We start from the raw sequence: 22,266 nt of genomic DNA, 5'->3' as shown, positions 1-22,266 counted from the left end.
GCAAAAAGGTAGAAGTTACAAATACATTTGCAGCTTAGGTATGGCAGTCTTTGAAGTGCCATAAATCCCTTAGTATCATATTCCAAATTCTGCTGTGTAAATTCTGAAAAGACTTATGTGGTTGTCAGTGAAGTGTAGGAGTGTGTGTGTGTGTGTGTGTGTGTGTGTGTGTGTGTGTGTGTGTGTGTGTGTGTGTGTGTGTGTGTGTTTTATTTTTTAATTCATGCTTGTGTTGAGCAAAGGCTTCTCTGCTAGCAAGGATATCGCAGTATGACATTTTTGTATCATGCAAAAATTTCCACCAGTATTATCACGGGCAGTATGATGTTGTACAAACTTATTACTAACTATTCACTTTCAACTCCAGGACCAGGAGAGGGGGAGATGGATGATGCTGCATGAGATATTTAATAATTTAGGTGGGATGGGAATAGTTGGCAGCATGTCTAAAACAGCAAGATGGGATTACATGGCAAAGACATTTTTACATAGAAATGCTGAAAAATTAAAAAAAACAGGCTGAAAGTGCAAAGTCGATTGGGATTAAACCTCATAGTACAATGTTTTCTTTTTGGAGCTGGAGAGATTGTTACAAAGTTACAGAATCAATTGAAATAGTAACAGAACTCATTCAGTCTTCACACATGCTCGAACATCCACATAAAGAAATCCCAGAAAGCTGATTCTGTTCATTGAGATGTAGCGCTTTCAGCGGAAGAAGCGTTTCATCACTCATCTGAGCTAGCACCATTGCTTAACAATGGGCCGTGAGGTCAGTTTCATGATTGTTAATATCCAAAATGTCATGACCACTGATCACTGGCTATGAGTACCATTCACAGAGAGGATATGGCTGCAATAACAGCATTTTAAGCGATAAGAGGGTTGCTTCCCTACCCTTCAGGTCAGAGAATGTCAGCGCAACTCCACTGAGAGACCTTACCGCTCACGTAACGACAGTAAGATCTGGAGGGGCGTGACTGGGAGGACCGGCCAGTCTAATCTGAACTCAAGTGGTGTTCTGTTATTGGACTTAAGTTTACCCATTACAGTTTGCCTTTAATAAACACCATGTTAAGGCAGCAGCATTTATAAGGTGAAGGTCATTTTGCATCCTTTTTTTTTTGAATGATGCCAGCAGGAGCAGAATTATTGTATAATAGTAGTGACAGTAGTTTCATCATTTTCCTGAGGGGACCTCCCCAAGGGATTAATAAAGTTATATTCTACTGCACAGCATAAGTGCAAAAGTAATTTAGCCAATTTTTTTCTTTTGATTATCTGAAGTGAGGTCTTGGGGCAGTAGCAGAAGTGGAGGAAGACTTCCCTCAACCCAGCCAGCTTCTCCAGCTTGTCGGCGCATTGTCAGGCCAGCTGAGAGATATAATCTCTCCAGCAGGCCTCCAGTGCTAGGTCTACCCCACGGCCTCCTTCCAGTAGGACAATCCTGGCTGGAACACCTTACCCAGGAGGCAAACAGCTAGCTCCTTCAATGTGGAGGAGTAGCAGGTCTACTCTGAGCCCTTCCTGAATGACTGTTCCAGTGACATTCGTCTGAATGATTTGGTGCGCAAATCTCCTGTAGCGTACTTTCTGCCTGAAGTGGGCCTGCTTTCTATTTCCCATGACTGCAAGTACTACTAAGTTAACTAGCGGGCATAAGTTGAACAACAACTTTGTAGCTAAACTATTCGTGCATTACACTGCAATATGTTACATGTGTTATCCCCCTGATACATTTTATATTCCTTTGAGAATTAAGAGTTTATTTCTTCTATTTTAAGGGCTGAACTACAACAGTGTGCAAATGCTGGCTGTGAACACAGATGCTCAGACTGTCAGTCAAAGGAAAAGCAATGGCTGGAAAAGGATATTGAATCCAGAATCTACTGTGTTACATGATACTGTATCATAATGTTTAACATTTAATGCCACTCTGAGCTGCTGTTTACTTGATGATGTCTTTGTGTCCATTCCTGGCTGCTAGGTGGAGGGGGGTGGTGGAGGGAGAGTCCAGGCTGCCGTTTCCTCTTTCTCCTTCTAACAGGGCTGCTACCATATTACTGCTCAGCAGTAACTGAGTCACCTAACAAAAAATTTAAGACAAAATGGCAGAATCAGGACAGGAACTACAGCATTAGTAATACATAAATATATATATATGCAAAGCCAAGCTATTTGAGGTTGCATGCTAAAAATATATATTGACGTATTAGGGTGTAAATGGTGACTTATATATAGGGTTAAACGAGCACAGAGGCTTATCCACTACTCAGCAGTCGTCTAAAGATACCATAGCCTCTGCATACACCCACAAATACCGTGTGACAAAAAACAGCCCAAAGCTTACGATTTTCTTTCATAGCCAAACTGCAAACTCAGAGCAGACGAGCGAACGTTTAACAAGCATGGGAAGTGTGCGTCTGTCTAATTCTGAATAACAGAGCCAGCTATACATCTCACAGCTGGGCTTATCCGCTGATGTGGCAGAGGCACAGGAAAAACACACTGCAATATGCAATCTCTTCACAAAGTCTAAAAGGAGCTACTGAAGCCTCTTCTGCTTTCACAGAAACGAGCTCGATTTAGCTCAGCCTTGTTGTCTAAGCAAAGGTTCGTGTTTGCCTTAGGCCATTCACATTAAAATTTAAAAAAACGTTTCAAATATGTGTTCTCATATGCAAACAACTGGATTACACATATGAAGAAAACCTGTATACAACATCTCCCTGAAGGACTAACTTTATTACATTTTTTGTTTAAAAAATAACCACGGGGTTCCTATGACCTTTTTAAAACATCAATAAATAAAATGTTTCCATCAAGTTTCTTCCACTTATCCAATTCAGGGTTGCAGAGGGGGTGGGGCCTATACTAGGCGTCATAATGTGAGAGGCAGGGTACAACTCGAGCGCCTTGTAATCTGTCACTATAACACAGAGACCACCATTCAGCTGATTCATTCGAAACCAGGACCTTCTTGCTGTGAGGCAACACTGCTGACCATCGCACCACTGTTCCACCCTCATTCAGTTAGATTAAACTAAATTAAAAGGTCAACATTAAAAGAAATTACATTTATTATTTGGGCTATGATGGTACACGACATTAAAGTGAAACTAACTAAACTGGAACTGGACCTAAACAGACTCTTGGAGCTGAAGGCTGTTCATGGTTATTGAACATTACTCCTGCTGCCTCTCTCGTTGTCGCTCCTATTTGTACTTTCATTTTTTTTCTTCACATCACTTAAAAGGTAGTGTAATGTAAGTGCATGGGCCTCTACTGTGAAGTTGCTAATGGAGCAGTCATAGACTGCATATGAAAGATGGGCTTAATATGGCTCAGAAAACTGGGGCATTTTAAACTTCAGTTCCTTCTAACAGCCACCAAGGGTCGACTGTAGGTTTCAAAAATAACTTCAGGTGCATGGAGCATGGTAAAAAGCTCCTCACCACCTTCGATCTTTGACTTCATTAAATTCTTCAAATGAGTTTAAGGTCTCGATGTCTTACTAAATGAAACATGTACACATTATGGTCCACATTAGAGTGCAGAAAAGTGCACAAAAAGCATAGACATGCCTACTTTATAAATAATAGTTCGATACCATATAAACAGGCAACAGACCTCAATTTTAAAGTCAGATCTACCTGCACTGTGGTTTTAATAAGCTAGTGTGTCGGGGGAAAGCGATCGGTGAAGTCAGTGTCTACATCCGTCTGTCACCTGAGCAAGTGACATCACTGTAATAACTATGGATATAGAAAATAACCCACATTGATTTTTTTTTTTTTTTTTTACCAGCTGTAAAAACGACTTCTGAACATTTAACACCTACAGTATTTCTCCAGCTAAAAAGAAATTTCATTTTCAAACTTTCAGACTTTTTCAGACTTTTTAAGTGACCTGCAGCAACCCTGTGCTCAGTACACATGATCTCAGACATTCTTTTATTACTCAAAATAAAGTAATGGATAATTTTTATTTTGAGTAGATGTGTGAACTTTTCATGCGATGCTATAATCAGTTTTAATACAGGAAATATTTTGGTTTATGAGCAAATACCTGCAGAAAAACAACGTCATTCTTATTTTGGAAAAGAAGATATCAAAGATATGGAACTTCCACAAAAATCTTCTCATACCTTCAGTCTGCCAAACTCACAGGCCAAATCTAGTGGTGTCTTCTTAGCCTTGTTCATGAAGCAGGGATTAGACTGATGCTGCAGCAACATCTCAGACTGCGAGCCAAGAAGAGGCAGAGAGTGTAAAATTAGTGCTATCAACTTATGTATTAGACACTTGGATTCACATGTCAGTCTTCTCAACATGCTCATTAATGTGTGTGTGTGTGTTTGTCTGAATAGACGAACATAAAACAGGTCTGGTGCAGCCTCTGTGTACTAAAGAGGTCAGGCTTGGGTAGGTGTTGTATGACGTAACAAGTTCTGTATGTGCACGGTATACGCATCTGTCATTTCAAACATTCCAGCAAACACACAGAAAGTAATATTCGTCGTTACTGCCCGTAGGCTCTTTAATGGTATGCATTAATGGTATTACTGCTATTGTTGCTGGACAATACCAGGTGAGGCACAAAGGGGATAGATTTCAGTGAAATGGGAGGACAGGTAAAGCCTTGGAACTTTGCCTTTAGCCTCTGGTGTTTGTCTGCTTACTCACCACCTCATAGTGTCCATACTGTGCAGAGAGATGCAACGGTATCTGTCCATCATTGGAAGGGGAGTTGACTGAAGCGCCGGCTCTCAGCAACAATAGAACAGAGTCAGCTTTACCCTGCCACGCTGCGTAGTGGAGGGGACGCATGCCTAAACGTGGAAATGAAAAAGGTGGGAAGAGGTAAAGAGAAAAACTTTACCTCTGTATCTAATAAAAACTCATTTTATTAGATACAGAGACTGCTACTTAGGCATGACCACTTAAAATTAAATATTATATTATTTCATAATAATTATCAGTAATATACATATACTAAGGTTGTCATTGTTATTTTTGTAGGGTCACGCACCACCTCCCTCCACTTTAATTAATATCTTATCATCCAGATCATTATGCCATCATATCTTTTGACAAACTAAGGTATAAATTTAATTTGAATATGCTTTTTATTGTAACTGTTCCTAACAAACGCTTATCGAAATAATAATAATGGTAAGAAAGTGCATTTAAATTCTGTTTACTAGCGAGTCCACATTAGGAGTTAAACACATGGAAAGAAGATCTGAAAACTGAATTCTCAGCTGAAGGTTGGACATTAGTCAGTGCTGGAGATCATACTTAGATGTGGTTAATGTGAATCTCCTGCTAAGTTAACTTCTAATGACAATATAAGAGTAGTAAGTGTACAGAGGCTGGAGCAACAATTTTTGTTTCACAGTACAGAAAGACTAAAGCTTTTTCTCATATTTGAGAACATAATTTCATGTTCCATAAGATCCAACGCTATCTGTAATTGATTTACATCCAGAAGGACACATTTATGATATAAATAAACAAATATGCTGGTCTGACAAATGAGGTCAAACCTTCCACTAAGATCAAATATTAGAGAAGAAAGCTTTGAAGGGCCCTGATGATTTGGAAGTATGATGCCATGTTGAATGAGGAGAGCAGTTTTATTGTTTGTTTGTTTGTCTGTCTTTCTTTTTCTGTTGTTTTCTGGTTAAAAAAACAAACATATATAAGTGAATTTGTCTACTGATATTACTGTCTACTGTCTATACGTTCTAGTTTTTAAATTTCTTCAATGATAGCTTGATAATCTTGAGTAGAAAATGAAAAATCATGACAGCTCTAATTCCACCTTATGTTTAGAGACTGCAAACTTTTTACATATAGCCGTTAGAGCCAGTGTCTCCCAATATTATGTTGCATTATGGCTCAGTCACAGTAGAACAAAAACAGGATTCCAAAGTCCTTGTTACTAGGAAAAACTGCTGGTTGCCCGGTGACTGCACTGAATATTTTTTCACATTCAGCAACCAATGGTAAGTCGTTGCAGTGACTAATTGGACCAGAAACACAGAGGTTGAGCGTGCTGTACCCTCAACCTCTGGACGACCACTTTCAATTGCAAGGTTGGAGCCAATCTGTCTCCAAACAGTCACAGTCTGTGTTGTACTGACTGCAGTCCTTATGTCTTATTGCATCGTGCAGCAACTATGTCACCATTTGTTTGGACACTCATTCCCAATTTATACAAGGCAGAGTCAGTGCATGGAAGCTATATTTTATGATTTGGTCTCACAGGTAAACTATTTTATGTCCTCACTATTGGGCTAAAACAAAGTAACCTATTGAGTCTCTGTATTTAGTGACCTGGACTGTAAAGTACAAATATCAATGCATCAGGAGATGTTTATTTACGTTCTTCTTTTGTATAGATGCTTAATTTTTCCACCAGGTATATGCTACTGCAGAACTGTCACGTTCTGCCACCAGCTCAGCTTCATCCTCAAAACATGTCATCACAAATTCACTCCTCTGTTTCTTTACATCAAAGGTTAAGGTTATAATTCAAAATATAGTAATAAAATCATCTGATTTCAGCATAAGAAGCCATTACTCCAAAGCTGGTGACTGTCTCTTCTACACTGTAACACCTGTGCCTGCTATTTATGAGCTGATTAGGATATACAGCTATTCTGTTTCCATGCACTGACTGTCAGCAATGCTTAAAACATTTTTTTTATAAATCTGCAATTTCTGTGTCTATAGGGAGCCCAAAGGAGGGTTGACGCCCCCTGCTGAGGCCAGTTGATACAACAAAACTGAAAAGCTGGCAGGACATGCTTCAAGAGCTCTACACACCTCTGGTTCCAGGAGCCAAGCTGCCAGATTCAACTGTATGTGTTCCACTTGGAGTCTGAGGATATCTACATTAGCACTGCAGCCACTTCAAAGTGAATCACATTTATTCATATAGGTCAAATTTATTTTCAGCTGAGAGTGTCAGAAAACTTGTGAAGAGGTTTCATGCTCAATTTAACCTCAACTGACTTCTTGATCATGAACATTTGGGATTTTTTCCCCCCTAAATTGTGGGTTTGCGTGGTGACACTGGGTTAACCAGCAAAGCTGTTCTGCCATCATGATACCGTTTATGTCCTTGATATCCACCGTGGCCTGGGCCTCCAGCAGCAGAGACAGCAGCTCGATGGTCCCCGTTAGAGCTGCATGATGCAGGGCTGAGAAGCTGCGAGAGGAGACAGAGGAAAAACATGGAGGGAGGCCGAGACAGATCAAGAGTAGGGACAGATGAGGGCATGAGAGAGTAATAAATTATCCTGTTGCCTTTACAGTGAGACCTTTTCAAAACAGTAAACGGATCTGTATGTGTGTGGTCACATCAAACCTTCTGATCTAATTCTGATAAAGTGGGTGCGACGGTGTATGTGTGTGCATAATTTGAAAATGTGTGAGTGTGCGTGTGTTTGTTCATCACAGCTTCAGAGATAAAATCTAAGCATTTGTCTCTGGGTGTCTGTCAAGTCACGATATATATGACTAAGGGAGAAATTAAAGACATAAATTCTTTGGTGATGAGTTTTGCTTTTTCTGGGGGCGACAGAAACACAGTGAACATTCCCACAAAAACTGACACTCCAGAGCTGAAGCTGTGACACACTCGTCTGACCTGGGGATAAAATATCTGCTTCATTCAGGCTTTCAGGTGATTTGTCACAGCCTTATGCGGTCATTGTGAAAGACCTTAGTTTTAGTGAACCACGAGCAACCTGGATTCACTCGTAAACAAAACTTATGTAGTTACAACAGATAATTTTTTTTACTACAAATTCATGTAGTTAATTATGCAACAGGTTCATGTAGATCTGACATACAACTTCCTGGCACAAAACGTGAATAAATCCCACAGACTCCCATGTGAAAAGGTTGAACTTTACAGCATTAAAAGGCATAAAATGTCCAGGTTTCAAAATGTTTAGTTCAGAACGAATCGATGAACTATATCCATCTTTTATACAAGATGTGTATTTCGACATATTAATATAAACTTTTATTATAAACTATAATAATATATAAATTTTGTCTCCTTTGTTTAAATCCAGAGTTATTAGGTACAGTTAGCTTAAAAGAAGCCAGGTGCACCAAAAAAAGAAAACAAGATGAAACTTGAGTTGTAAGATCTTCTAGAGTTTAGAGCAGACCCGAAGCTTCGACTCTGTATCTGCAGACTGTGAGATGGCATATCTTATCACTCACATTATTCAGATGTCTCCTCAGCACACATATACCACCATTTATTCTTTCACATTCCCGTCTACTCATCTTGAGTCATCAGTTACAGTGAATCTCTACAAACACGTCTAGAAATGTCTTCCTGGGATAATGTTGACTTGGTGACAGCAGACGATTTGTTCACCTTCTGCACACGCACACGTGTTGTCGCAGACATGCATGTTTGATTTCAGCACCCCTATTGTATGTCGCCTCCCACACACTGCGCTGACCTTGCATGTAGACACACGCAGCGGGTCTAAGTCAACACAGAATCACATCACACGTAGACTGAGACTCAAACTGCAGTCTGGAAAAGGAGATTCTTTGCGTGTTTTAAGGCCTACTGAGATAAAGCTACAAAAATACATCTGAAGGGAAAAACAGTAAACGTCTTACATAAAATGTGCGTCCTTGAAGCATATCTACACAGGATGAACAGAAGAGCCAAACTGAATCAAAAGCGGTTACTTTATAACAAAAAATCTAAATAATAAAAGAGTACAATACTGACTCACAGCTGCCTTAATGGGAACAGTTTATTTCTCCACAAATGTCTTCAAACAAGACTAAAACATATGTAACCAACCAACACTGGCTGATCACAGAAGTATAACCAGGCAACACGTGGACACAGTGGAGCACAGACATCATGAAGCGTTTCATATTTTCATATTCTTTGGGCTTTTTTTGCCTAAAGATTACATAAAAATAGGCCTTAAAAATATCTACACAGTGCAGTTAGGACATTGGTGCAACAATGGCACTGCGTCTTCCAGCTCTAAGAAAGCCAATTCTGAATGCTACGTTATAAGAATGAACTAACTAGTTACAATGATTAACTGACGATTAACTGACCCAGTCACCAAGAGAGCATGCAGCCCTCAACCCCTGGGACAGCAGTTTAGGTCACAAGGTGACTGCAAAGACAACCTGCCTCAAAACTATCTCAGTTGGACTCAGACTAGCTGCAATCAATCCCAGAAAGCTTTGCACATAACTGTAGTCTAGCTTATAAATGGCAGGCAGCTTGCCAACACACTGCAATTAGTCAGAGTCATTCTCCATCATTTATTTCTCCAAGTCAAGACTCAATGAGTTACTAATGTTTGTGGCATTCAATTTAGTATAAATTGCACTAACTTTAACACAGAAAAGCACATGGAAAACCTTGTTGTACATCTGATATGTGAGTAGATGCCGCTAAGAGTGTTTATTAAATTCGATATAGAAGGGAAGATCAACTGTATCAAAACAAATGCATCAAATGGATAGCTCAAGTGCACTGCCAAAAGTTTGGGTTCTGTCCTGTTACTCTTTACTCAGTTCTCATTCTGAGTGTTTTGAGCCAAACTCCACATACTCCTGCTCTGTAATTATACTGAGATTTTTAATTGAAACAGAGCAGAACTGAACTAAACAGAACACTTTAAGGAAGAGAGGAGGAAAATTGCAAAACACACACACAATGATATAGTACACCTTGTTTTCCTTTCTTTTCCAGTGTTTTAGGCTTTTAGTTTAATTTATACATAGAGATCAGAACACAATGAAAGCATCTTTGCGTGTCCTTTCTCAGCAGTGCACACACACAAAGCAACATTCAACACTCACACACTTTCTCCTACTTTCCTCAATAGGTGCTAGTGCATAACAAATATCTCTTATATATCTCATATATATATACATATATATATATATATATATATATATATTTATTATAGCTTATAGTGAGTTGTGCCACTTAACTTCAATAATTAATACCAGCAGGTGTCCTACTCCTGTAGATGACACAGGAAACTAACATGTCACTGTATGTACCACCAGCTTTTTTCTCTAATTTGTGAATATATGCATGTGACCGCCTCTCCAAAAAAAAAAAAAAAAAAAAATGAAAATGAAAAATTTAAATAAATAAATAAATGTTTTGTGTCAGTCACTAGTGATGCATATATTTCAGGTTTATATGGAGGAATAGTAATAAAGCAACTCGTGCTCCACCTGAGTCTCAGTTCTCAGAGCAACACAGTCGCCAGCATTTTCTAAGAGCAGAGTTCATCCTTATATCCTAAACATATTCTCTTTTCCTCAGCCTCTTCTCATTGTTTTCATTTTTATTTTGTCAATATGCTGACAGTGGCGGGCCTGCCCCTGGTTCTGTACCGCACTGCAGTTCTGATGCAAACAGAAACAGTGAGCAACAGATTTGAGATTTATCACAGTTAATTATGGTACTATTATAAACATATAGTGCCAACTTAACCCTGTTCATTCGTAAGCTGATACCAGACTGACTCCATCTTAACAGTTTTATTTCTGATTCATGATTCATGATTTATTTTCATGATGCACCAAAGTCACTTTGAAGGCAGCAACTGAATAAGAGCGGTCTCAGACCTGATGCACATCTTCAAAGCAACCACTTTGACTGGATATGGTTCCAATAATGTTGCTCGGTGGTCTCCAGTCACTGTTTTCCATAGAGTGACTGTAGCCTTAAACTGCAGGAATAAAGGTAAGATCTTCTATAAACCTCTGGAGGAAGTCAGAATGAATCTAAGTGAATATAAAGAATCATTTTACTCCAAGCTCTAGCAAACATTATTGGAAAACAAAGAGTGAGGTAAAAGCTCTGAAGGACATTCTGTCAGTACATGCGTGTGATTCTACTGTGAGTCATTCTGTGAAGACTGAACACAATCTGCATGTCAATCAAGAAACAATGACTCTTCCATTGCATTCCACTGACTCAGCTTCATGTTCATGTCTCGCTGAGACACACATAAACACGTACATACATGCACTCCTCTTACCCATCTGAGTCTTGGTAGTTGATGTTGAGCCTTTTGGTAGAGCCCAGCAGCTCTGAAAAAAAACCCAGACATGGACAAAATGACAAGAGGGTCAAAAACAGGTAATTGCTGACATATTAGATTTTTTCTATTTGTTTTTATTCAGAACCCTTTACAAATCCCTCAAACCTGTGTGTGCTCTCAAAATGTTTTTCTTTCCCCTGCACTTCTCTCTGTCATCACTCCCTTTATCAAACAACCTGACATCCCTGACAGAATGGAGAGCTTTCCTCGCCTCCCGTTGCCTCACCCTTCCCCATCTCAGTGCGTCTGACAGCCTCACAGGACCCAAATGATTCATAAACAAATCATTCAACCTTGCAGAAATATATGATTTACCCTCATTTACATCGCCATCTTATCACAGTTCCTTAAAACTGAGAGTGACAGCACAAAAAACTCGAGCATGCACAGATAAAAGATATACTTGGTGCAAATATACCAGTTCAGTCTTCCTAACTGACTACAGGTTGTTGTTGTTTTGTTCCCCACTCACCTTGGAAGAGACGGTGCTTCTTATTCCATGTCTCACTCATTCATTCAGCACTCCAAAACAGACTACATTGCATGATCTGTTGTCTTGCCACATTCCTGACTCAGGAATATGGCAAGACAACTGAATTGAACTATATTTTATGTTTTAGAGATGTAATGCACCGCAAATTGAAGAGTAGTTGCCAACAAACGGGTTTAGTGGTTATGAAATAAATACATTTTATTCAGGAACCCTTAAAAATTTTGATAAAACATCAAAGTCAGACCTTTTAGTGTGACAGAACTAAATTCATCTTATACTCTTTTCTCTAAATATCCAAATCTGGTCACATTTCACCATCATCCCAATGCTTCACTCCACCCTTAATGGCACATTTTACTTAATACCAAACTACACTCCGATAGCAAATATAATCCATCTTCAGCATCTAAAAAGAAATTTAAGTCCTCCTCACATAGTTCTATTCTTTCTCATCCTACAGCAGAGACAGGCAAAGTAAAGGCTCCACTGTCTACCAAGGACCCACACAGGAACCAGATTACCAGGCCCTCTAAATCAGCACCATTCATCTGAGTCAATTCCCTTCATTGTGTTTTCCCACACAGGTGTGGAAAATCACATGTGACTGTGTGTGTGTGTCTGTAGAAGTGTGCAGAAGTGTGGAAAAATTGTTGCACTTGCAGAAACATTGCCATCATCAACTCAATAGTCCACTGTTTCTACAGCTATGATTACAGTTGATCATTGCAAACTGTGACATCCACCCTGTGCTGCAACCATTTTTATTAGTGCTTGAGCCAAATAGCAGACTGCAGACGGATGGATAACAGGTTTCATAGCTTTAAAAAAATGACCACATCGTTGATGAACACAGTATAGATTAGGGATGTGTGCGGTTAGTCGACAACACTATTAATCGCTGTTATCACTATTCGGTACCAGACGTACAAGTCGTTTAGTGTAATTGTTAACATTTTAATTGTGATTAATGGTTTCAAATACCTGTGTTTGAGTTTTTGACATTGTCCTATTAAAGGTTCCCAAATTTAACTCAATAGCTGAGTGTTTCTTAGTTTTAGACGAGCTGGTTAACCTCATTTTTTCCCTCATGTAGTCGACTAAGAAATTAGTTGCCAGGAACATCCCTAGAAGGATGTAGCCCACAGGTCTGAAAAGTGAACCCAAGGAAGTGTCTTAAACCTGCATTTCTTTTACAACCTCAGGGGGTGACACCTATGGTTGCAAAAAGATTATCTATAATATGGTTCTACAAAGGTCTATATGAGAAAAAGCGTTTTGACTTGACCTCAAAAAATTTTTAACTTTTTGGTTCACCACTGTTACAAGGTTTCTCCATTTGTGGATAATGGCTTTTATCGTGGTTCAGTCGAGTCACAAAAAACCTAGACATGGCTTAGTAATCCTTTCTGAACTGATAGGTAACAAATGCTTGATCTTTCATCTGTTCTTGAAGGGTTTTTGGGGGGCGGGGGTAAGTGGTTTCTGGCAGAAATTACATCTGGGTGTGGATAGTAAAACTGAACTCAGCTTTCTAAAAATGCTGGCCACTGCTACCCCTCACCCTCCTAAAAGATAGACCTATGAAGCAATGATTAAATATTATTTCTGTCTTTCTTCAATCTGTCTTTATTCATTTTCCAGTCCAAAAAAGTCACCAAGAGAAAATGATTTGGAGTTAGATTTTAAAATAATGTGATCCTGTAATTTAACTTATTTGTAAAACTTTAGTTTGTTAATGATCCTTTTTAACCTTTACGGACTTATTTGGGTCAATTTGGGTAACTTCTAGGAAACCTCAGTGGATAAATTAGAAATTTTCACTTCATGGTGAGGAAATCAGTAAGAGTGTTTGAACACTGAATCAATACAGTCACACCTAACGCTGCTCTGTACATTTTACAGCAGTTCTAGTTTAGGTGCAGGCCTGTTGTAAAGCTGATGTTGCTGAAGACACATAAAAACAAGAGTCCAAAAACACAAAAAGGCACATTGATAATTTGACAGAGGGGCTGGGCTCAGTGCCAAAGCGGGGTCTGAGATGTCCCAGCTACCAGGAAAGAACAGAGCCTTTCAGGAGTTCTAGTTACAACATGAGTTGGAATTCCTAACATAGCACGCCCACCATGAAATCCTACATGTTAGCTGTCTATGAACTGTGGCCTCCTGAATTTCCTGCCCTAGCTCTTTATCTCTTTGCACAAAAGCAGCAAGGGCCTCCTTTTCACATAAGCATACATCCAATTAGCAGCATCTTGACTCAACGTCATTCCTAAGAGTTGGTAACAAGAGATGTAGTAATTCTCAAGTACTGTGTTTTCTTGCAGAGATGGAGAAATGATGGTGTCTGCTCTTCCCTGAAAGCTGATGTCCACAGACCAAATGAAATCATTTAACACTAACATATGAGAAGATGTTGATGTGAACACCCTCTGCCAGAATAAACAGAGCCAAAAAAAACCCAACAACAACAACAACAACAACAAAAACCCACAGTGCTGTGTTTTGATAGCATCACCAGATGCATTAGCAGTTTGCAAAACTACTGTTGTCATGTTCCCACTGCATCTTTCTCACAACAGCTCAAGCATCCCGGACAGAAAAAAAGGGATCTCAGCTCTTTGATGTGGAGAGAATGCAGATGAAGGAAGAGTGGAGGAACAATCAGAAGAGATGAGCAGGAGGAGAAATGAGTTTCAGGTAATATGAGGGGGAAGTTTCTTTTTAGTGTATATGTATGTGTGAGGTGAAAGAAAACATGTAAATGAGTTGTTGAAAGTCTTGCTGCAAGATCAGACGAGTATATGCACGGCTGTGAAACCTCTTTATGTTGGGGAAAACTGGCTGGAAAATATAAATTTTTTAAAAAAAAAGAGAGAACAAAAAAAGCTGGCCTCCTTATTTTTGTCTCCTTCAACAAGACTGGAGCTGACAGTGATGTGTGTTGGTTTGGTTTTTACGGCTGCAAAACTCTGTTTAAAATGGCTTTGATCATCTACTTGCGTAAAAAAAAAAAATGCATAAAGCCAAAATACACACTTGTGTTTATATCTGTTTCTATGCTGGCAAAAGATAACACGTTGATGGCAGTAACCTGAACCTTTATTAAAAAAAATTACAAAAATGCTGCAGTTCTCCTCCAGGTCCCAAGAGTGTGTCATTATACGCTACACTGTCTATGAGCTACACACATTAGCAATATAAAAGATGGAAGCAGATACCATGAAGTCATCCACTGATTTCTTAAATCCCATTTTGAAGCCTTGAGATTAGCGTTTTCACCATCACCATCTTGGCTCCATAAAACTAGACTTGAGGAAGCAGTGCGTCTGGCTGCAAAACTGCAAGCTCACTTGTGATCAAAAAATAATTATTCATTGAGCCAATGAAACACAGTATGACCAAGATTTCTAAAACAGACAATTTTGTAGTCAATATGACCCACAAGCATGTCAAATCCCATAAACTCAATAGGAAAGAGTACATATAATATTGCCAAATGGTGGCCTTCAGATAGAATACAAATTTGAGGCTTGTCCACATTGGCTTAATTCTTCTCACCCAGAAACAACATCATGTTTTATGCTGTTTATTGCCATTTTTGTACACTGTGCTAGAAAATAGCAAGTACTGCTACCTCACTACTTAGTTTTTCTTCATTTTTCCATTTTAAGCAAGCAGCAGCAAGTACTAAGGTGCAACACTGCAATGTAATATGTCAGATAGCCAATTACATAATTGGTAGTGTCTGTATTTTCAATATGATATCAGAAAGACAGAAAAGTCTTTTAAATGCCTTTTGACAAAAACATAGCATTAATCACAATGTTTACTTGCAAGCTAGTCTATTTGGAATGTCATTATAGTTTTCCCTCTATATCTGGAAAAAAATCCATGGACTTATCCCACAAAATATGCAAACCCAATTACACCCTTACCAACTTCTCATTTACAACAGCAGAGAAGGACACTTGATTTAGGAGTTGTGGGCTGGGACAACCGCCCCCACCATGAGTTGTGGTAAAGACCTCATCAAGGGAAACACTTATCTGAGGAGCACATCCATCTAAGTGCACTGATTACTGAGAGGGTAAATACAGTCCCTCAAACCAAACCACCAAGGGAGAGCAGAGGCTAACCCTGCTTTACTCTGGCTCCATAAAGTATGTATGTATAATGTCAAAAAAGCTGAAAAATAGCTTTATTTTTTGAGGTCGTATAACTTTAACTTGGTGGTTTTCACACAACAGTGTCAAAATATAATGCAGTACTGCAACTTTAACCACCCAAAAGTACAGTCATTCAAATAAGCTCATCTTTATACACTTGTACTTTTCATAGATGAGGAACTTGCATATTTTTACTTAGGTAAAGTTTTGAATGCAGTGCATTTCCTGATGGCGCATTTTTTCTTCTAGACTGTTCCCCTACTATTGCTGGGAAAAATACACTTACCAGTTACACACCAGAGGATCGCTGTAGTAAAATGATGCTATCAGCAAGTGGAAAAGTTGAATCTTTCTGCCATATTGTTCAAAACTCTTTCCAAAGTCATTACTAGTTTCACCTCGGATTTTACAATAATATCCTCCTTCAGGTGGACATTCCATTCAATTTGAAACTTCAAATTTGGAATTGACCAAAGTGTCACTGTGTGTCCATTTAATATGCCTCAGAGAACAGCAGCTTGTCAGGTGTAATAAGGTATAATCCTGCAAAGGCATAGCTCCACAGCCCGACATGTAATGCATATTAATGCAGCTGGCTGAGCAGAGGTATATACATCTGCCTGTACAGACAAACAAGCCCTACAGCAAGAGCACCATGAGTCTTCAAATACATAACTGAGTGGGAGCCAAATGGGGTTTCCTAGCAGACAAACACCTGCAACAGAACACCTTTTGTTTTACCCCCGGTTGTGCAGGGACACAATGTAGCACATGAGTGAATGAAAATGAGAACTGCGCGTTCAAGTGAGTTGCAGAACTTCCTAAAACTACTCATTAAAGACAGGACTGTAAACAGCACACGGCACACACCCAAGGGCATGCACATACACCAAACTTGCAAAGTGACACACTTTGGCTTCATCAATTCTTTATCAATTGCTCCAGCGCTGTATCGCTTGCTATAAGAATAAGCGCTTGAACTGGGTCTTGAGAAAAACCCTTAATATCAAAACAGCTCCAGGCTGCATTATCCAATAAATTTGCTCCATTGTTAAAAACGAAGAAAGTAATCTCCCATGGTGCTGCTGGCAACTAGGTCAGACACACTCAATATTCTCTGCCAATAAGCCAGTATGGAAATGAAGTAGATCTGTTGTGCAGCGTGCACATGAACCAGTGTAAATGTACACAGGAGACATGCGCACAGCTGTACATTTCATATTACATAACATGTCAACCTTGCACCCTAGCAACTAAACACTTTACATACCATTCAAATCATGTTTACCCAAGTCACTGTGCTGCCCCTCCTTCATTTTTCATGCATTCTTCCTACAACTATAAGACCTGAAGCTCTGTTAGACTATTTTAAAAATAACAAAAAATATTGGTGTTGGAGGAATGATTACTTCCTAGGTGTACTTTGGTAGTACTTTTGTATTCTCTAGTGAATGACCATCAACTGAGATCAGGTTTTAAGGTTGGAATTACGTCCGAATGACATCATCTTGTTTTGAACCAAACATACCCTTAGAGTGAATTTCTCATTCACTTGTGAGAAGCACGTAAGGAAACACTAGCATTACGAGTACAGTGTGTACCTATCTGCTTGGGTGGAATAGAAAAAAACCCCGTAATCAGTCCCTATGCTTTAAAAGAGGCTATAATTGTTGTGAAAATGAACCTGATAGCTATACAAATATATCCAGCACAGTACACTTTAAATGTAACCTTAAAGGAATTGATCCAATACACAGGTGATGGACAAGTGTGCTCTCAGACCTGGTCATATAACTGCTGTATGTGGTTAGGTGTCACAAATCACACTCATCCATTCACAGCAGTGATGCCAAGCAAGTTACAGTGATATAAACATGGAGTCTCCAAAAGTGGAATCTGTTCATCTGGACGTAGCGTTTTGTGGGAGAAACGTTTCGTCACTCATCCAAGTGACTTCTTCAGTCTCCATGTTTTATAAACATGGAGGCCTGAGTTATGAAAAGATGAAGGTGCACATAATAAATACTGGATTTTAGGGGGAAATTGTTCCTTGGACATGCTGAAAGGATGCCTCCCGCATCCTTTCAGCATGTCCAAGGCTTAATTTCAGCTAAGATAGGTCAGTGGACATTCTTGCTCCTTGTGCTATGGTTTGGATTCGGTTAACAACCCTATATAAGTACCATTTCATTTGCATGAAGTACCATAATTTAGCCACTATTACAGAATGCTAATACATTACACCTCTCTAAATGATCAGTCAGGATACACAAACACATCACGGCAATCACAGATTATTTTCTTTATTATCAAAGCAACAATTGCAACCGGCCTCCCATATCAATGGCGCAGCCACGACCAGTGTTGGGACTAACGCGTTATTAAGTAACGCGTTACAGTAACTACGTTATTATTGTGGTAACGAGCACGGTAACTAGTTATTATGCCAAAACCAGGAACGCGTTACTCGTTACTGGGATTTAGATAGGCTCGTTACTCGTTACTTCGTGTGGTGGATATCGCGGAGCTTCCACAGATTCAATAACATTAGCAAGTGGTGGAGGCCAGCAGGTGGATGAAGGAAAAGGGAGGCAAGAGGAGAGACCCGAAGCGGCCGCCGGTCCGCGTGTCAGGTGAACTGAACTTCAGGTAAGAAGTTATGACCTGCAGTCTATCTGAGTCAGATATAAACCAAGTTTAGGTGGAGTTTATTTTCGGTATGCTGACATTTTCGTACTGCGTGCTAGCTAGCATGACGGAGTTTCTATACAGCTGTGTGGGTGCTATGTTACTGATGTTGAACTTTATTTTGTTCATACGTTAATTATTAGAGTTGCCAACCGTCCCGTAAAAAACAGAATCGTCTGGTATTCAGAGAAAATATTACGCGTTTCGTACTGAGGTGAAAAGGAACACAGTTTGTCCCGGACTTCAGTTACAATGAAAAAGACACAAAGCTGAAGCTGCACAGCTGCCTCTTCTTCTCTCCCCTCTCTCTCCTGTTTCTACTTCAATCACGAAACTGATCAATGATCAGCTGATCGGCTTTTCTCTCTTGTTTATTTATCGCCCACTTTGCGCCAGAAAGAGGAAACCAGCGGATGTCGCGTTAAACAACAGCAGCACGTTTAAGCTTGATCAGCTGTTGTTAGAATTTATTTAATATTAATTTCTAGTATCAGCTGATGTTTGCTGGAGCCACAGCTGTAAAGCTGCTGGTCATGATATCGGTTTGGATATGTGGTGAGAGGGAAACATGAAGATGAAACCAGGAGATGTCCTTACTGAATCATCAGAGCTGAACAGGTGATGGAGAAACAGGTTTACCTTTTAGGTGACATGGATGAGTTGAAGGGAAGTTATGAACTGTTTCTGAGAGACAAATAACACCAGGATCCTTTTCTATGTAGCTGACAGCTGGTAACTGTGCAGGGGCGGGTCTAGCAAAGTGTTGCCAGGGGGCCAGGTAGGGCATTAACAGGGAAAGGGGGGCACAAAGAAATACTTTTCTTTATTATTCTCATTTAAAATGTCTCGCTTTTAAAAAAATAATTATCTGAGTCTTACAACAAACGATTGATAGATTGATACATATATACCATCAGAACAGTGTACATCACTGTCACAACAGTGTTTATTTTCATTCAAAGGCTTTACGATTTTTCCTATAATGGCGGGCCGGTCTCTAGTCAAAATGCCCGGGACAATTGTTTTGTCCCAGTCCAGCTCTGTATGCAGCTCATCTGCAGTCTGGTGTTACCTACATCTTCCTATTCAGAAGGCAGAATTTCCAAGTTCTGAGTACAATCAAAAGCACCACGACTGCAGTTTTTGTGTTGGATGTAAAAAGCAGGCTAGAATCATGGCGGCGGTCAACGACGGTCCAGGCGTGGGATTTCTCTCGTGGAAATGTGCACATTATTTTTTCCTTTCTGTTGGTAGGTGGCACAGTGCACTTGTGGCAAGTAAGCAAGCTAGAAGACTGGCAATCTTGCTGGGTATCCAGTTACGGAAGCAACACATTAACAAGAGAATTCTGAGTAAAACCAAAGTTACTTTCCCTAGTAACTAGTTACTCTGAAAGTAACAAGTAACTTGAAGTAACTGAGTTACTTTTTTAGAGACGTAACTAGTAATGTAACTAAGTTACTAATTTAAAGTAACTTACCCAACACTGGCCACGACTAGAAGGATTTTACAAAGCAACATTATTTAAGTAATGTAATCTTGTTTACATAGGATAAATCTGCTTCCTAGTAAGGTTGACCTTCCGGATATGTTGCTGTGACAGCCAATCCAACAACTGTTTCAAAGTACCAAGAAGCTGGGATCACACCAACAATTTAATCCAGCTAAAACGTTAATCCACAAATGGAGAACAGATCTACCACTGTAGAGGCAAAGGAAGAGCCACATACCAGCGTTGAAACACCTCTTAATAACAAAAAACATTACGATAGATTGACGAAGGAGACATTCCTTTCTCTTTCTTTTGTCTTCGCTGAGTGGCGAGGCAGTCGTTCCCAATACTAGAGGAAATATGAGACCGGTTCACCAAAAGTTCACCAGCCTGGAAACCTTTTGTGTATTGCTTGCACAACTTGTGCTGGCTCATAACCATCAGCTCTTTGATGATGTGGAGTTGTCTAAGGAGTCTGCTATGTGCAGCTGTTTTTGCAAATCGTATTTATTTTTTAATTTTATTCTCTATATTTGGTTTATTTCATTTGTACTTAGGTTACAGCCTCGAAGGTAACTTACCTGGGTCATTTGTTGTGTATTTACTGTTATCAAGCAAAGACACAAAGTGCAGTTTGAATGACTCATCTTCCACCAGCTGTTTGCTCACTCCAGTTTCAAAATCGTGCCAGCAGCACAGCCTTGAGGCTTTTTCCAATCCAGCTGCTGAGGTGTAAAAAACAAAAATCAATTGACCATCTGCTACTATCCTCACTGACCCCTTCCACTAAGTTAACTATCAAATGATTATTGAACTTGCAGCTACAGCTACATGAAGCCCGACTCTACTACACAGATGGAAAAGCTGTAATATTTCTCATTTAGCTTAAGAAGAGAGCTCAGTTTGTCCTCCTCTGCAAATTAGCAATAAGATCCCAAACTCTTCTTTTAGGACACGAACCAGGACAGAAGCTACAACACCATGGACTTGTCTAATCAAACAAAACGTAACAGCCATGACACAAACTCCATCATCCATACTAATTAACTGGCATTTCATTTGCTTTGATATTAATCAATATATCAAATAAGTAAGCACAGAAGGCATGGGAAAAAAATACTATTTCATATGACCTGAATTCCATTTGCAAGCTTAGAGGTAACCTGGCTAAAACGCAAATGTATCTCAGCTACAATGTGACGCTCACATTACTATCTGTGCTTCGAGTACCTATTTAAATATCTTTAAAATAATTATCAGCATTATTATTATTATAAAGAAGAGAATCATCTCCACATTCAGCTATAGGCAAATATAGAAACAAAGTGGGGAAAAGAGTTTTTGACAGCCACTCATAAAACATTTAAGGCACTGGAATAAAGTGATAAAGTTCTAATAATGTTACAGTTTAAGTCTCACATCGTAGAAACCTCACATCCTTCGGCATCCTTGTTGGGCTGTTGAGAAGCCAGAATTTGAAAAATGACTAAAATGAAAACCTAAAAACATCAGATCCGCTTGTTCTTTCCATGTCACAGATGCCTAACATAGACACACACTGATCTGTTCATCCAAGACACTGTTATCCTGTTATCCTGGCAGTTCTTCTTACAATGAACAGAGTACAAAGTCAGCAGCCAGCACAGGATGGGATTTTTATTTGCATTCAAATCAGCGGAAGAGACATGAAGAGTCGCAAATGATAAAATGTAAATGAATGTATTAAAAAGAAAAAAGAATGAGAAAACTGAGAGGATCAAAGCAACATGAACAGCGTCTCCTGCTGATGCTCATTAGCTACAAGATGCATTTGGAAAGTATGCTCCTCGTCCATACACGTTCCAGTAAATAAACACCGAAACACCTCCATGTCAGACAATCACATGTCCTTGTCTATACAAGCACGCAAGTAATTCCACAAAGTCAAACTACGCTGCCTACAGATACAGAATTCTTCTCTTTCATCTCATCACAGATTCATATCCAAACACAAGAAAACTGTTCCAGGGCATGTGGAGACAGCGACACCGTAGCCACAATCTGAATGCCACAATCATACACCTGCCTGACTGGCAGCTTGGTTTTTTTTTAGCAAGAAATAAATAATAGACCTGAAGATGAGTTCCAATTCCAACTATGTGTTGCCTGGAGCATGTAATAAAAGCCTAGTTGTGCTAGATTAAGTGGTGCTGTCTATTGGAACCACACACATGCTACTTAATTACTTTAGTAATTAAATAGCAATCCTAGACAGGCTATCCCATCTGTCAGGGAAGGAAAGGGGTCAGGA

The 22,266-nt window shown here is 39.4% G+C and overlaps 1 protein-coding gene across 4 annotated transcripts in view; it reads right to left on the bottom strand.

The window, feature by feature from the left end:
• LOC100708226 (CASK interacting protein 2) overlaps positions 1-22,266 on the bottom strand; it is a 53,754-nt gene that overhangs the window by 17,974 nt on the left and 13,514 nt on the right. For all 4 annotated transcript variants that reach the window (XM_013273845.3, XM_003438488.5, XM_013273851.3 and 1 more), the window contains exons 3-7: positions 11,075-11,126; positions 7,121-7,218; positions 4,686-4,831; positions 4,148-4,243; positions 1,953-2,086 (exon numbers count right to left, since the gene is read on the bottom strand). In XM_013273845.3, coding sequence (XP_013129299.1) covers positions 1,953-2,086; positions 4,148-4,243; positions 4,686-4,831; positions 7,121-7,218; positions 11,075-11,126 — 526 coding nt within the window. The remainder of the gene's footprint in view (positions 1-1,952; positions 2,087-4,147; positions 4,244-4,685; positions 4,832-7,120; positions 7,219-11,074; positions 11,127-22,266) is intronic.

This window comes from Oreochromis niloticus, linkage group LG8 (assembly GCF_001858045.2).
Source record: "Oreochromis niloticus isolate F11D_XX linkage group LG8, O_niloticus_UMD_NMBU, whole genome shotgun sequence".
NCBI lineage: Eukaryota > Metazoa > Chordata > Actinopteri > Cichliformes > Cichlidae > Oreochromis > Oreochromis niloticus.
This window is presented reverse-complemented; position numbering and strand designations above follow the sequence as displayed.